This window comes from Achroia grisella, unplaced genomic scaffold, assembly GCF_030625045.1.
Source record: "Achroia grisella isolate CSIRO2021 unplaced genomic scaffold, CSIRO_AGI_Agris_v1 utg779, whole genome shotgun sequence".
In the NCBI taxonomy this organism is placed as follows: Eukaryota; Metazoa; Arthropoda; class Insecta; order Lepidoptera; family Pyralidae; genus Achroia; species Achroia grisella.
The window spans coordinates 2,156,282-2,171,725 of NW_026713019.1; the positions used below are offsets into that span (position 1 = coordinate 2,156,282).

Here is a 15,444-nt window from a genome sequence, read left to right on the forward strand (position 1 = left end):
ATTTAAATCACGCTTATCACATAATGTTAGAATAATTATCACAATACAATGGCTTTACCGATTGGTAAGTCAGTCTAAAATTTTTTCAAGTTTCAGTTGTATTTTCTTTGGCTTCGTTGACGGAATCACCGTCACTGAAACACGGTCGCCCAGTTTCGGAGTTTGACAGCCGCTCAGTTTACTTCGGTGTATCAGACCATTCTCACCTATTCCGCAGTCCACAAAACAACCGAACGGAACTACGTTACGTACAATACCTATAAAAAAGAATATATACCATATTTTCTTTCCTAGAACTAACTGTTGCCTGCAACATCACATGCTTTTTCAAAGATAAGATAGCCCATATTTGTTCTTGTGATAAAAAGACGGATGGAAATAAATTATATTATAAGGGCGGCTATTTATTAATCTTTAAAAGTAGCAGACTGAGTCGCGCGTAAGGGCTAGTTTAATATAAGCCTATAGGACAATTAACATAGCGTCATTTAGTCCCGCGGTAAGCAGAGCTGGTGTTATGGGTACGAGACAACTGGTATAAATAATTCGTATTTTTTTATATTCATACTCATGAATACAAACGTTTATACCGTGCGAGGAATCGAACTCGCAACCATCGGAAGCAATGGTCGGAAGGAACTCGGTGGTCTCTCGTGGTCTAGCGGTTTAGCGGTGTGCTAAACCGCTAGACCACGGAGTCAATGCCGTCAATAAAAATGTAAATATTAATTTATTTACCCGTGAGTGTCATCCCCTCCTGTAACTGATCCACACCCTGAACGCTTATAGAGTACACAGGTCTACAGAATGAAATTATGTTCCCTTCATTTGTTTTCTGTTTCAATGCGCCGATTATAAGTTCCAAAGTACTAACATCTGCGTCCAGGTCCTTGCTCATTTTATTTATGTCATAACCACTTAGCTTTGATTCCACCAATTGAGGAAAGTGTGGTTTATTCAGATCTTTTATATTAACGTCAATTTTTTTTGCGATACTAAAATATTAAAAGTTCTGTAAGTATAAGCTGCTGAAGGTTATATTTAAGTCTAATGTCTTTAACACAGATTTATAGAGATTAAAAAGGTTAGAACAATAATTCAGAAACGCATAAATTGACTTAAATGCATATATTGGCACACTGGTATCGATTGCAAACAAGAATTATAAAATTAGAAATACTAACGATTTTGCTATATTGTAACTTTCTGGATGTATAATTGTAGAATCCAATGGTTCAGTACCACCAAGCACCCTTAGAAAACCAGCACATTGCTGGTAAGTAATTTTCCCAATACCAGTCACTTTCAATATTTCAGCTCTACTAGCAAATCCGCCCCTGTCTTGACGGTATGCTAGGATTTTCTTTGCTCTCCCATCATTTAGGCCGGCAATCCGCCTAAAATAAAAAATGTCTAAATGGCACATAATAACAAAATAACACATTCCTTCAAATAAATACTTACCTTAGCATAGCTTGCGACGCAGTATTTATGTCAACTCCAACCAAACTGACCACTTTTTCCACAGTGCAATCTAACCCGGTTTCCAGCATTTTTGGAGGAACATCATGTTGATAGAGCCCAACACCTAAATTTTTCGGATCCACCTAAATAATATAAAAAAAAATATATGTTTACTGACTGATTAGTTTAGTCATAGATGTGTGTATCCTACACATGAAAGTGTGACTACAATGTAAAGATAAAAAAAACTTACTTTTATCAATTCTCCCAGTGGATCCATTACCCTTCTTGCTATTGATAAGGCAGATATTAAATTTGGATCCATATTGGGATGCTCCTAAAAAAAAATCTTATTAATTTTATAACCGCGAAAGTTTGTGAGTATGGATGAATAGATGGATGGATGATGTTACTCTTTCTTATACATCAGAATAACACATATAAATATCATGCAGGTGAAACCGCCAGCACAGTATGTTATAATTACAGCCATTAGAATCGTAAGCAATACTTATTGCTTTTAAATATATTGTATCGTTTCTGAAAAAGGGATGAGTTTGAGTAAAAATTAACTTATTTCGTTAATATTCTATACCTTTTGAGCTTCTTTACTTATTGAATATATGGATGCACCTTGCTCTGGTACTATTACAATAGGTATGTTTCCAACTATGTGATGAGTTTTTAACCATGATTCTGTCTCACGGCATGCAGTTCCATTGCCCAAACCAATTAAGTCAACTCTGAAATATTAGTAGGTACTCAATCTACAATTCGTAACTAAAAACCCAGCAACATAATGATCACACAGAAAACTTTTAAAGCTCTTTTTATAAATAATAATATCTTCACAGACAAATAAGCCCTTAACTGTGTAACAGCAAGAGATGTATCTACCTGTGTTTTGTCAAAAGATCTTTCAGTTGTTTCACAGCTGGATCAAGGTGGCTGCTTTGTCTTAAATTTGGATATATCGTGCATGCTTCGACTTTATCTCCGTTTGGATTAATAATACCTACCTGAAATCAAATGTACGGATTGCAGTCTACAAAAGTTCATACGCACCCCATATCAAGTCATGTGGCAAAGCAAGATATCTACAGTTGTGTAAATAGTAAGAGAAAGGAAAGAACAGGAATGAACGAGTGCAGGTGATAAATATAACTTCCGTAGTCTGCTCATTACCAGTAAAAGTATGCAGCAATGATGGACTACATTTTTTTTAATTTATTTGGAGTGTATTTTTTCAAGGACACATTTTTTCTATGTTACATGGTATCAAAGTATGCAATACATCTGAAAAGGTTACCATAACAACATGAATAAAACATCATGGATGTCACATGCATGTTGAAGACCTTTAAAATACTTTATACATTATTACGGAAAATATTAGTTTTCGAAACTATAATTGGGATATAATACACAGTGCAATTTTATATAATTATTATATACATTCACGTCACATATACCATACCATTTTATGTGTGAAATTAATAAAAAAAACATATCAAAGTAACGAGACCATTAGAGATATTAAGCATTGATAATGAACAATATGAATTTACATTGTAGAGATGTTGTCTATTTGATGTGATTCCCAAAATATGTACATTTTCTAGGATTAAATACACATACTAATCAATAGAGTTCAGACTAACATTGCTGGCAATGTAATCTGTTGGTCCACCTTTAATATCTAATATCAATAGTTACCTTACATCCAGCTTTAAATCCAGGATCTAATCCTGCTATTGTTCTATTTTTTATAGGCTCAGTTAACAGATACTTCTCAAGATTTGTTGTAAATGTTTTCACAGCTTCTTTTTCTGCTGCAGCAGTAAGATCAGAACGTACTTGTCTGGACAGCCAAGATTTGATAAGGCGATTATAGGCATCACTTAAACCTTTACAAACCCAGTGCTTACTCTTCCATAACGTTAGACAATATCTGAAACATTAGTCCTATTTATAGAAGTGTGTTGAAGTTTTACATAAACAGATGATAGGCCCTAAATTCTTGCTTTTTGAGACTCTAGTAAACTATATTATTGATCTGGGGTCTAGAATAATATTTTGTTTATAAGTCATGACTGAAATTTATCAAAATAATTTCAGATAATTTACCTTTCCAACTTATTGTAAAACCAATCAGGAATAATCACTTTTATAGACAAGATTTTTTCATCCTCTCCTCTGTTGATTGCCAAAGTTTGATGAGGTTTTACAAAATGGCATGGACATGACCATTCAAAGTATAGCTTGTATGTCTCTGGATCAGATTTAGAATCAATCTTTTTATTACTGTTCTCTTTTTCTTTAGTAGAGTTTTTACTACGGCTGCTTTGTATTGTGAATCTTGTTTCTTCTTTTCTATAACATAACTTTTATGTAATAAGTTATACATAAAGAGTAGGATCTATATTAAAAATAATGGAATTATTAGTCTCCAATGGTGCTTGAGTGTTTGCAAAATGTTTTCTTATGATCAGTTGATGGAAAATGCCATATCCATATATGGCATCTTCCGTTAATTCTTCAATAATATAAATAATTATACTGAATAGGAAAAGTCAGAGTTTATTTTAGTATGAAATATTTATAAGTTCTTATAGGTCAAACTATGATTAGAGTCAACACATACATATTAAACTCATGTCAAAGACAAATTGGTAACAAAATTTTATAGAAAATTATTATAGGCTTACAATTTTCGCATTTGTTCCAGAACTCTTGTGTCTTTGTAGATAATATCTGCTAATATATGGGTGATGTGTGTGTCCACTTTGGATTCAGAACACAGCTCTTCGTCACCAGTACATAAAGATTTTAAGTCAATATATTCACCATTTAACATTCTTATTGCATAACTTTCTAGGCCCAAATTACGAGCTCTTTCCGCCAACGACAAAGAGTGAGATTTCAATGGTGCATACTGCAAAAAACATAAGAATGAACAATAGCAAGTACATATAGGTATATTTTAAGGATGATAATGGAATCTGTGTGGTACCATTGAGTGTGCTAACAGTATATGCTGGCTGGGAACCAGAGGAGTAAGGTTAGATGAACAGGTTAGGTCCGCCAGATTGTTTCCAGGGAAATCTCATGGAGGTCAACCTGGTACATTGCTAGCAATGAGGTCATCAGTCCAAATTTTTAACAATTCTCTTACCCCTGGCAGCACTGTGTTATGTACAGGACATTGGCTATGCTGAACTGTTTAATTTCCTTTCCAGTGTTATCAATTTTTATATAGTTTTGGTCTATTTAAAGAAATAAGTACAATGTGTTGTAAAGCTTTTCAATATTTAACCAATCTTTGTAACTGATCAGTAGTAAATGTGAAAGCTAAGTTTAAAAGATTATTACTTATAATTACCAATAAATCAATTTCTGACAAACTCCGAGCATTAAAAATGCTTTTTTCAATATCCTGTGTTAGCTTCTTAGATTTCTTCAATGTTTCTATAACTGATTTCATCTTTTTTTTCAATTGAGTAACATTTTGGTAACTTTCAAATAACTCCTGTAGACTATAATAGAAAACATTTAATTTTCAATAAAGTAATATGATTCATATGTTGCAAATAATTCAGAAATAATTAATATACATACCGATCGGGCATTAAGAAATCCACTGCCTCTTTTCTATAGCGGGCAATAAATGGTAAAGTGCACCCAGCAGACAAAAGTGAAATAAAGTTTGAAGCCAATTTCAGCGGAATCTTTTCAATATGCGATAACATTTCAGCTTCATCACAATCAATTACTGTATTTCGTGGATCATTATTCTGTTTACTTTTTAAAGTTGCATTATTATGAGATTCTTGTTCAAGTGTTAGCGTTTTTGTTTTTTTATTGGGAACTTCAGACTTTTCTTTGCTTTTAATTTTTCCTCTAGATTCCTTTACGTTTTGCGTAACTTTTGTTTTAGTTTTTTTGTTAACAGGACCCTCAGATTCCTTTTCAATATTTTGAACCTTCCGCTTCTTTACGTTCAATGACTGTTCCATTGTTTTTTAGATAATGTATTAATGTTTTTATAACTTAGGTAAAACAAATGGGTGTTTTAGCATTTATTTATATACATTACATTTAATCCAGTTGATTAATAATACAACTATAAATTATATTAAAGAAAGTTCAAAAATATATCTGATGAAACTTTTATTTGAATTTGTCTCGTTGTGTATCAACACAGAGTACTTTGATGATGATCTATTAATGTAGAGAAATTAGAGCTTTACTTTATTTTTACCGACATAGTGATTACTTCCTCAATGCATAGAATACTGCATCTAAAGTCCACTTTGCACTATTTTTATAATTACTGTCAAACGATGTCAATCATGGCAACTTAGTACAGCGCTTTTTGTATACTTTTGTAACATTTTTGTAGTAAATACAGATGTTTTTGACAATGAACAATTGCTTATGTGTGAGTTGCGGAATATTAACTATTGCTATAATAAAAAAAAGAAATAATTTCATGGGTAACGTACGTATAATATACTTAAACTAATTAAATTAACATTTAAATAATAATATGACTAAACTATAATAATTTATTTATATAATCATTATTTAAACCATTTATCATGATTGTAGATCGGTTGAACAAAATTACATCTAATATGACAAAACAGTGTGCTGTTTTCTCTTGAGTTCTTGCAATAATATCAACAACATTCAATGAATGACAATGAATGAGGTTAACAGAGTAGAACATTGAACGACAGTTTATAAAAAAAAATATTCATGGGTTCTTGCTTTTTAGAGCCCATTTCGGATACGATGGTATACTACTTTATAGAACTAGGTGTTATTTTGCTGAAGTCCGTTTCATTACTTAATGGATTTATATAATTCAGATTTGTATGGTAGCGGAATTCCACAAAATAATGTAATTTCATTAAATAACTTATGAGAGAAAAATATAATATGAAGATAAGAAGTAGCTCTCAGCGAACCAGTTTTTTATATAATAAATTATTTCCATTTACCCACGCGTATCTTTACGTTGTGGTTTCGCTTTCGTAATAAGTTGTTTATTTTAGTAGATTATTGAAGTTATTTTCAAAAATACTTGTCGAAATGGAATAATTAATAATCAAAAATAACTTTTTTCAATTTACTATATTTTAAATTTTAATTTATTATAAAAAAAAAAACAAAATACTGCATACTTTTGTATATATTTTGCAATGATTACACGCTTAAATGCTTTATTAGCAAAGAAACTTATATTACCTACTGAAATGTTGTTTACTTACTTTTACTACTAAAATCACTACGTTATGAACATGCTATTTTTGTAATAAATTCATAACGTAGTGATTATTTGCTTCGATGGAAGTGTCAAAGTCAAAGTTGTAATATTAATTTAAAAAAACACATTTTAGAAAGTTCGTTACATTTCTAAAGTTTTTAAATTGTTTCTTTTCTTGTTTCTTGTGTTGAATAAATTAGCTCTTGTGTTTATGTTTTGAATATTATAGCAGTTGTTTGTATGCTAGAATTGATTCGCTGCAACGACTTGTATTTATTCATATTGTGGATATTGGGTATAATCAACTATGTCTACGGATGCATATAGAAAGTGTGCTAAATGTGGAATAACTGCTATTCAGGATGGGGCACTATCATTCCACCGGTTTCCTAAACCTGGAAAAACAAATGTCGGACGGTATGGTGACTTTCACATCTTATTATCGTATTTTTTAATATTATAAACATGAAAATTTTTTTGTGGGGATGGATGTTTGTTACTTTTTCACGCAAAAACTACTGAACGGATTTTGATAAAACTTTACAATAATATACCTATGTATCAGAACAGGCGGGTGAAACCACGGGTACAGGTAGTATTTTCAATAATATTATAGTATAATGTAATTATACTATAATATTATTCCAAATGATAGTAAACTTTGATTATACATACATACATTTGATTTTTCCACCCCACAGTCGAATTGGATATGATTTACCGGGTATGTTATACCATTGTAATATCTATATAGTAATAATTTAATCAACCGTTTTTGTGCTATGTCCACATTTGCATTTCTAAAATTCTTAAGCCACCCTCCCCCCCACACCTCCCCTTATGTAACATACATAAAATTTTGATAAAAAGAAATTGAATTGTTCACATAAAAACCTAAATGACATGTTTTAGGGAGAAATGACTAAGTTTGCTAATGAAACACGTTAGTATATTTTCAAAAGATATATTGACAAACTGAAATTAAAATTCCTAAAAATTATCATAAAGATTTTTCTATATTAGTTTATTATTTTAATTTAGTGATAAAACTGTTAATGGCCAGAACCAAAATTTATAGTTATCATAAAAGCAGTAACAATAAAAAATCTAATACCATTGAATATTTTGGTTATTCTATTAAATGATTAAATTTGTTAATCATTTTCAATCATTAAATCATTCATTAAAATCATTAAATCAATCATTAAAAGAAAGTGGTAACTTGCTAATAAACTAGCTGCAATCCCTTATGCAGGGTATATGTAGAATAATATGTACACATTACATTAACCGTCCTGAAACATCCAAAATTTTGTCCAAATGTTTTGTTTCAATTCATATAAAATACATACAACATTCAGTTTTGTATAAATTGTCGCCTTTAACAAATAGCTATTGTCGTTGCTACTTGGATACAATAAACATAGTTAATAAAGTCCTGTTTATTCTTAGATTATTTTTATTGTATACCGCTACATGAAAAAACTGTAATATATCTAACACAACGCTCTGAAAGAAGAAAATACAAATAAATTTACAGCGCCATATCTATAAATAGAAATATGTAGTTCATATTAGGGCTATTTACATAACGCTGTTAAAATATTTAAATGTTTAATATGTATGAAACACTGATAACTGTAGTTCCGAAATTTAGTTTGTATCTGCCACTGTCATATATATATATAGCATACAGACAGAACCGGGAATGACCTAATTAATGTATTACAAGAAAATCGCAATTTATTGTTTAGAAGTTATCAAATGTTATGTTGCAAATAAGCAAACAAAACCAATTTTTTATTATTAAAGTATACCAGAATGTCATGGATATTCCCAGTTCCTTTCGTTTCGCCCGTAGATTAATAATTAGCCACCATTAATATAGATATTAGTACAAAACGAAAGAAAACAAAAACTGTAATATTCCCTGTTCATTGCGTTATACCCTTCACATGGTTCATACATAATGCAAACTATGAACGTTATTGCTAATAAAACACCATTGTAACAGTAAATAATAATAATGATTTTAGTAGTCCTAAATTATAATTACTATGTAGTTTTAACATAGTGTTATCACTGTTTTCTGACAACCTAATAGATTCAGTATATTATGTGTACATAAAGTATATAAATACAATTCCTAAATAAATTAATTTAGAAATTGATATATAAAAGTTTGTTCGTATTTGTATTTTTTTGTGATTGTATGTATTCAGTATGTGTAAAAAAAGTAGTTTCTTTTATTTTTAGGGTCAAGATATTGAATTCTATGTAAGCGTAACACGCCACTCAAATGAACGGGCAAATGGAATGAAACTAATAAAAGAAAATCAAAATCTTTGTTCTTATTTTATCTCCAAGAATACATGAAATATACTTTTTATTTTAATGCTTTTAGACCTGCTTTCATAAGCGCCAGTTAATCTTATAAATTAAAATTTAAACATTTTTAATTTGTAAAGTTAACTAATGTTTATGACGGCTTCTCTGCCATTTTATCCATCAGGGTATGGTAGTTCTTATGAAGCTTGTAGACGGCCAACAGCTTGATCAAGCACGTGTTATTTTTGACATTCAAGGCTACATTTGCCTGATTTTTTTTGTTCCTAAAGGCAAAATATCCGTGTTTGATGAAGCTCTTGACCTTCTAAAGACTTGAGTAATAAAATTATAAACCCAAAATATTTGAATTTCCCTCCACTATTAGTGCTAAAATATTCCGTGCGGAATTTGTAGCGCTAGTGGTATTGGAGTATTTCCCATTTTTTTTGTACTAGGTTACCCTTCTTCTCTTTAGAGTATTATGTTCCTTGCTGATCACATTTTTTTATTTATTTTATAGTATTTTTTATTGTCATAACTAAGTTATAAATTAATTGTTGCCTATTTTACATATATTTGATTTGATTATACGGTTAAATGTGTAAACAATATGTTATTACTCGTACGAAACGAACCGGATATTGTAAAAAAACTTATACGGTATTACTACAACGGGTCTCATAATTTCGTTCTAAAGGTACTTCGCGAATATTTAATTATTCATATAGCAAAATTTAAATAACAATAATAATGCACCGGCTGTGCGTATGTTTATACTTGATTTATATAGTTTCCAATTATAAAAGTTAACAGAAATAATCTTTATTCAAATAAATTTAAAAAATATGTGAATATAATAATAATAATCATTATATTTATTTACATATATTTTTTATTCCCTCATTTTATGTACACTTCCGAGCCCCAATTATATTTTTATTTAGAATACAGTTAAATATATAACTAATATATTTATTTAAATAATTAATCCCATATTTATATTATTTCTGTTACCCATCACTTTGATGTGGTCTGATGATATCTCACACTTAGCAATTTTAATTTGCAGTCAGAGGAAATATGTGCTCTTACTTGGAGTAAACAACAGGAGTTACTAGAAGCAACAGTTCAATGTACTATAGTTAAGAAATATCCTGTTAACAATGAATTTTCCAGATTATATTTAAAAAGACTGATATCACAGTTAGAAAAAGCAAACCATGAAGTGCATGATGAATTATATGTTGAATTATGTAATGTAATGAATAATAATACCTTAGACAATAACATATTTCGTTATCGTCATTACATTATTGGTAATGATCTTAGTAATGTTATAACAATAAAAGAGACTAAAAATATGGTTGTTAATGGCACTACTGGAATGCGAACTTGGGAGGTAATTTCTTTTTTTTTTCTAGAACTACTGTTTTTCTGAATATTATACTATGATAATCTCTTGTAACTTTTTTCATTTTCAGGCAGCATTTATGCTTGTGGACTGGGCACTTTGTAATCAAGAATTATTTCATAATAAAACAGTATTGGAACTTGGTTCTGGAGTAGGCTTTACTGGCATTGTTATTTCAAAGTTCTGTAGACCCAGGGAAATGATTTTATCTGATTGTCATGATGATGTCCTCAAGACAATAAGTGATAATATTGAAATTAACTTTCCTGATATAACAATGAATGAAAATAAGAATTATGTATCATATGTTAATGAAAAACATTATTTAGGTAAAGTAGTCAAGCATTATTTATTAGTAGTAATAATAAAACACTAGATTATTATTTTGTTAATTTGATAACAATTGGATTTTTTTAATAATTATGGGTTAGCCTATATAAACTAATAATATAAATTGATTTTTAATTGTAGGTACAATTAACTTGGATTGGAATGATAACAATGTTAAAAATATAGCATTTAAGAACTTGCCAGATATTATAATTGGAGCAGACATAATATATGATCCGTCCTTATTAATTCCACTTTCTACTGTTATTGAAGCATTCTTACAAAGCAATAAGAATATTATAATGTATATTGCCAGTGTCATTCGTAATGAAGAAACATTTCATAATTTTTTAAAAATACTTGGTAAGTGCCTTATTTTGTTGGTATATTCAGTTTAGTTAGCCACCGGGAATAATTATTGGAAAACTATCAAATATTCTTAAATTGGAAAATGCAGCGTTAAACTCAAATATGAAAAAGAATTAAGTAAAAGTATGTTTTTAGGGATACAAGTCCTATAGAAATAAATTCTTTGGGCTATTACTTACGATGTGACGTTTACTAGCTAGCATTGATATATGAGTTTGGGTTGAATAAATGCACCATGCTATGTAAAGCGTGTTTGTTGAATTTGTAAATTTTAATAAAATTTTATTTTTAACTATTTTCAGATATGAAAGGTTTAAGATATCAAAAATTGCACCAAGAAGAAAGTGTGTACGTAGAATGGAACAACAATATTCAAAGATGTTTATTAAAAATACAGTCATCATAATTGGATGTGTGATATTCATTGTGATAATAATAAAGTATCATTAATTATATATGTTTTTGGTATTGTATACTAAGGACTTTACCTTAAAATATTCTAAAGTCGGTCATAGTGTAATTAGGTATATTTATTTACTGTATTCAATAATGCAATTTAGAGAATAAAGATGTAACTAGTGATTAGGAGATATACCATTCGATTTGGTCTCCTAAAATGTCGCCATGGAGGTTAACGAAGTGCATACAGGAAAACAAAAAGCCTATTGCCAATGGGGTTTGTTTACATACACGACCCCCATAGCAATTTCGATGTATGCATTAAGATATTTTTTTTTTATGTAATGTGTCGCTACTCTTGTCATGGGTGCCAGAGCCGTGAAACAGAGTTCATGGATGACCTTACTGTTAGTGTCACTGTCAGACTAGGAGATTGTCAAAGAAAAATTTGATTCTTAATTTTCCGGGTGTACTTTCGCCTATGGCCAAATAATTAAGCTTATTTCAATAGTTTATAACATTTTTTTATCACCAGTATAGAACACATAAGAGTAATTCAAGATTTTGTTATTTAATAATTTCTTGATGGTTTGACAAAATTATTCTTAATCGGATTCAATTATACATTCCTGAATGTTTTGAACAGACTCACTGTTACGTATGGTCCTTTTATTTAATAAATAACATTTGTGGGATATTCATATTACTATAATGGTCGAAGAAAAAAGCAACTCAGGCCAAGAAAAGGTAGAGAAAATTAGTACAAATTCTGAACAAAATAATTCAGGAAAGCAGGGAGAAGCTTGGGGTTATGATTTATATCCTGAGAGACGTGGTACTTTTAAACCTAAATTAGGCAATATTCTGACTGGAAAAGAAGGCAAAGAGAATATTGAGAAATTAAAATGTGAGAAAAATGTATATGACTGTGTAAAAAATAGTAAGTAATGGACATTTTATTTCAGTAAGTAAAATACATAAAGAAACTGCAACTGTTTTTCTAGCTTCTGAGAACTACATCTATTCAAAATATATATTCTATATCTAATTAAGAACTTCTAAGTTACAGAATATAGAGTATGTTCTCCAGTGTCTAGGTTCTTAATTATATTTGTTATTTTAATAGTCTAGAATTAATTTTGAATTCAACACATATAACTAAATATATATAAGTATTAGGTTTTGTGATATGCAGTATAATAAAATTTAGGAGTTAAAATTTATATGTATTTATTTTGTACAGTCACATTTTCTTTCAATTTTAGGCTCTATTGTTAAAGTGATGATGGCTGCCCTTAAGAGCTCTGGTTGGTGAGTATTAAGTTTTGTATAGTGCAAATTATTAAGTAAAACTTGGATAAAATAATTAAAAATAGCAATACAAACTCAGGACAATTCCCACATGATAACGTTAGACAACTAATAGAAATATTGTAGATATATTTTTGTTGTAAATATATATGTATGTAATAAACATAGAAAACACCTAAACCTAAAGAATCAAACCTGCAACTAAACAACATCACACAATGCAAAAAAAAAGTAATATATCAATATGTGCAAAGTTACTACACCAAACAGGCCATCAATAATATATAAGATGTAAAAAATATTTTAAATAAATAAATCTTGTTATACAGTACTTAAAATGTTCTTTTTGGCATATAAAAATGTTATATGGAATTATATTCCTTAATTGTTCTCATTTTATTTTCAGTCCTATTGACATCCGGAGACACATATCATGCGAAGTTTGCGATTATTCTGTTAGTGGTGGTTATGATCCTGAATTAAATCAGGTACTTGAGTCATTGGAAAGTTACTGTAACTTTTAAGATGTTAGTTGTTATTTTTGAAAACTAGGCTAGTTATATGCATCTTGCTTCCATGCTGTCGGGATATGATGGAATGTCTATGAAGTCAGGTTGATTAGTACATTAAGGTGACACTACCTGGAATTCACTATGATGGTTTCCAGAAAGGAACCCTTGTAGGTCGACATGACACAAATTGAAGTACATTGATAGCAATGAAGGAACTGATCTCCATTACTAACAATTCCTTCCTTCTTTTTACTTAGGTATTTGTTTATAATTACCGAATAACAACAAATTTTCATTCATAATCTGTGTGTTATTACTATAAAAATACCTTAGTATTTTTTTTCTACAATCAATCCTGGAATTATAAACAAATATTTTGACTGTGTCAACAATATGACATTTTTAAGGTTTTTATAATTAATTTATAACGGAGTGTCCACCCCAGCAGGATCTGCTCCTTAAGATCACTGCAATAGTAAATAAAGAAGTCTAAATGAAGTCCCTACTCCATAGATTTCATATATTAATATAAAGCTTACTTCAACAGATCAAAACTGCCACTGTCGTATCTCATAAGTGATATTTAATTGGATATTGTCATTCATTAGGATATTTCATATAAAATTTAATATCAAAAAATTTACTTTCAAGAATACTTTATAAGGCTTAGTAAAGATTATAATGTAATATATAAAAATGAGTTCTAAGAATTTTGGAGCATTATTACATTTTATAGATTTGGTTTTAATTACATTTTACAGATTGTTGTGTGCCAAAATGTATCCACAAGACAAGGAATGGTGCAAGGTGTTCTGGCGCATGAAATGATTCACATGTTCGACTATTGTCGCAATGAGCTTGATTTCAAGAATATGGAACATTTGGCGTGCACTGAGATACGGGCTGCAAATCTCACCCATTGTTCATTTACTAGTGCTTGGTCACAAGGTGATGCTTCTTGGTCGAGGATAAAGCAAGCACACCAGGTACTTATATAAATTTTGTCATAATACAATAACAAATTGGACTACTGTCTGTCTTTTATTGTCTACTAGCGACAAAAAAGCTAGATTAACAGCAAAAATTACATCCAATACAGTAACAAAATTATTGTACAATAAAATACCTTAGATTGTATGAGCCAAATTATGGAGTGTGTGTTTTTACTAATAGTGAACTAGAACATTCTTAATGTAATAGGTATTGCATTAAACTGTCAGTGAAAACTTAGTTTCTGATTGGAAAAAGTCATAGTAAGTCAAAGTAAGTCATAATGTCAAAATAATTATGAAGCATATTAATTTTATTATATAATAGAATTTTGTGAACTTAATGTTATCATTTATAAATAATAAAGAAAATAAAATAATAAGTTTTTATTTAAATTTAAAATATATTACTATTCTTTGCTGATAGGTGAATGCATTGAAGTAATTTCACATATAAATTTTTGCTTTATTTTTTCCAGGACTGTGTAAAAACAAAAGCATTATATTCAGTTATGGCTGTACGGCAAATTGGTAAGAGAGAAGCCGTAGACATAATCGAAAAAGTATTTCCAAAATGCTATGCAGATTTGGAACCTATTGGTAGGCGAATAAGGAGGAACTCGGATGACATGGTGAGAGCTTTTAAAGAGGCTGCATATTATGGCTATGAGTAAATTACAGTTACATCTGTTTGTAGGTTAGTTGATAGATAATTGTACATTATGTATATAATGTTAATAGTTGATATTGAATATAAATAAAACAAACCAATTGATTTAAAATAGTGTCTTTTATTTATTATAATCCATAATTTAATTAGATATTGTCTAAAATCATAGCTGTGTATAATACTGTCCCCCGTTCTTAGATTTTTAAAATTGTTCTAGAATAATTCCATAGGCACGATATACGTTACATTTATTTATTGGAAATTCTTAAAAGGCACTAGTTTTTGTTTACACACATATTATATAACTATTTGTAAAAAGGTTTAGAGCTCATCACATGCCTAGTGCCAAGGCATATGTGTTTAACTTTAGAACAGTAAAACATTGTAAT

General features: G+C 29.7%; 3 protein-coding genes across 3 annotated transcripts; 2 read left to right on the top strand and 1 right to left on the bottom strand.

Annotated features, from left to right (window-relative positions):
• Positions 1-12: 12 nt before the first annotated feature.
• On the bottom strand, positions 13-5,506 carry LOC131850747 (S1 RNA-binding domain-containing protein 1). Its single transcript, XM_059201097.1, has 12 exons — positions 5,083-5,506; positions 4,847-5,000; positions 4,173-4,399; positions 3,592-3,837; positions 3,181-3,415; positions 2,362-2,483; positions 2,060-2,207; positions 1,718-1,801; positions 1,465-1,607; positions 1,185-1,397; positions 739-995; positions 13-257 (listed from the first exon to the last, which is right to left on the bottom strand). Exons 1-12 carry the CDS (start codon positions 5,478-5,480, stop codon positions 70-72), a joined length of 2,415 nt encoding a protein of 804 aa, XP_059057080.1. The 5' UTR covers positions 5,481-5,506; the 3' UTR covers positions 13-69.
• A 4,055-nt stretch (positions 5,507-9,561) lies between these two features.
• LOC131850783 (protein-lysine N-methyltransferase EEF2KMT) lies at positions 9,562-11,609 on the top strand. The gene is made up of 5 exons (XM_059201144.1): positions 9,562-9,761; positions 10,134-10,463; positions 10,546-10,804; positions 10,947-11,168; positions 11,477-11,609. The coding sequence occupies exons 1-5, from the start codon at positions 9,675-9,677 to the stop codon at positions 11,578-11,580; spliced, it is 1,002 nt and encodes a 333-aa protein (XP_059057127.1). The 5' UTR covers positions 9,562-9,674; the 3' UTR covers positions 11,581-11,609.
• A 391-nt stretch (positions 11,610-12,000) lies between these two features.
• Positions 12,001-15,407, top strand: LOC131850732 (mitochondrial inner membrane protease ATP23 homolog). The gene is made up of 5 exons (XM_059201077.1): positions 12,001-12,513; positions 12,839-12,884; positions 13,291-13,372; positions 14,158-14,382; positions 14,865-15,407. The coding sequence occupies exons 1-5, from the start codon at positions 12,285-12,287 to the stop codon at positions 15,057-15,059; spliced, it is 777 nt and encodes a 258-aa protein (XP_059057060.1). The 5' UTR covers positions 12,001-12,284; the 3' UTR covers positions 15,060-15,407.
• Positions 15,408-15,444: the final 37 nt, after the last annotated feature.

Bases quoted from the DNA above. Each gene is read 5' to 3' on its own strand.
- LOC131850747 (XM_059201097.1), bottom strand. From the start codon at position 5,480: ATGGAACAGTCATTGAACGTAAAGAAGCGGAAGGTTCAAAATATTGAA. The intron at 2,484-3,180 runs GTAACTATTGAT...ATTTGATTTCAG, and splicing joins GATTTAAAGCTGGATGTAAG to GTAGGTATTATTAATCCAAA. The intron at 996-1,184 runs GTTAGTATTTCT...TTAATATTTTAG, and splicing joins AGTTACAATATAGCAAAATC to TATCGCAAAAAAAATTGACG.
- LOC131850783 (XM_059201144.1), top strand. From the start codon at position 9,675: ATGTTATTACTCGTACGAAACGAACCGGATATTGTAAAAAAACTTATA. The intron at 10,464-10,545 runs GTAATTTCTTTT...TTTCATTTTCAG, and splicing joins CTGGAATGCGAACTTGGGAG to GCAGCATTTATGCTTGTGGA. The intron at 11,169-11,476 runs GTAAGTGCCTTA...AACTATTTTCAG, and splicing joins TAATTTTTTAAAAATACTTG to ATATGAAAGGTTTAAGATAT.
- LOC131850732 (XM_059201077.1), top strand. From the start codon at position 12,285: ATGGTCGAAGAAAAAAGCAACTCAGGCCAAGAAAAGGTAGAGAAAATT. The intron at 12,514-12,838 runs GTAAGTAATGGA...TTTCAATTTTAG, and splicing joins ATATGACTGTGTAAAAAATA to GCTCTATTGTTAAAGTGATG. The intron at 12,885-13,290 runs GTGAGTATTAAG...TTTTATTTTCAG, and splicing joins GCCCTTAAGAGCTCTGGTTG to TCCTATTGACATCCGGAGAC.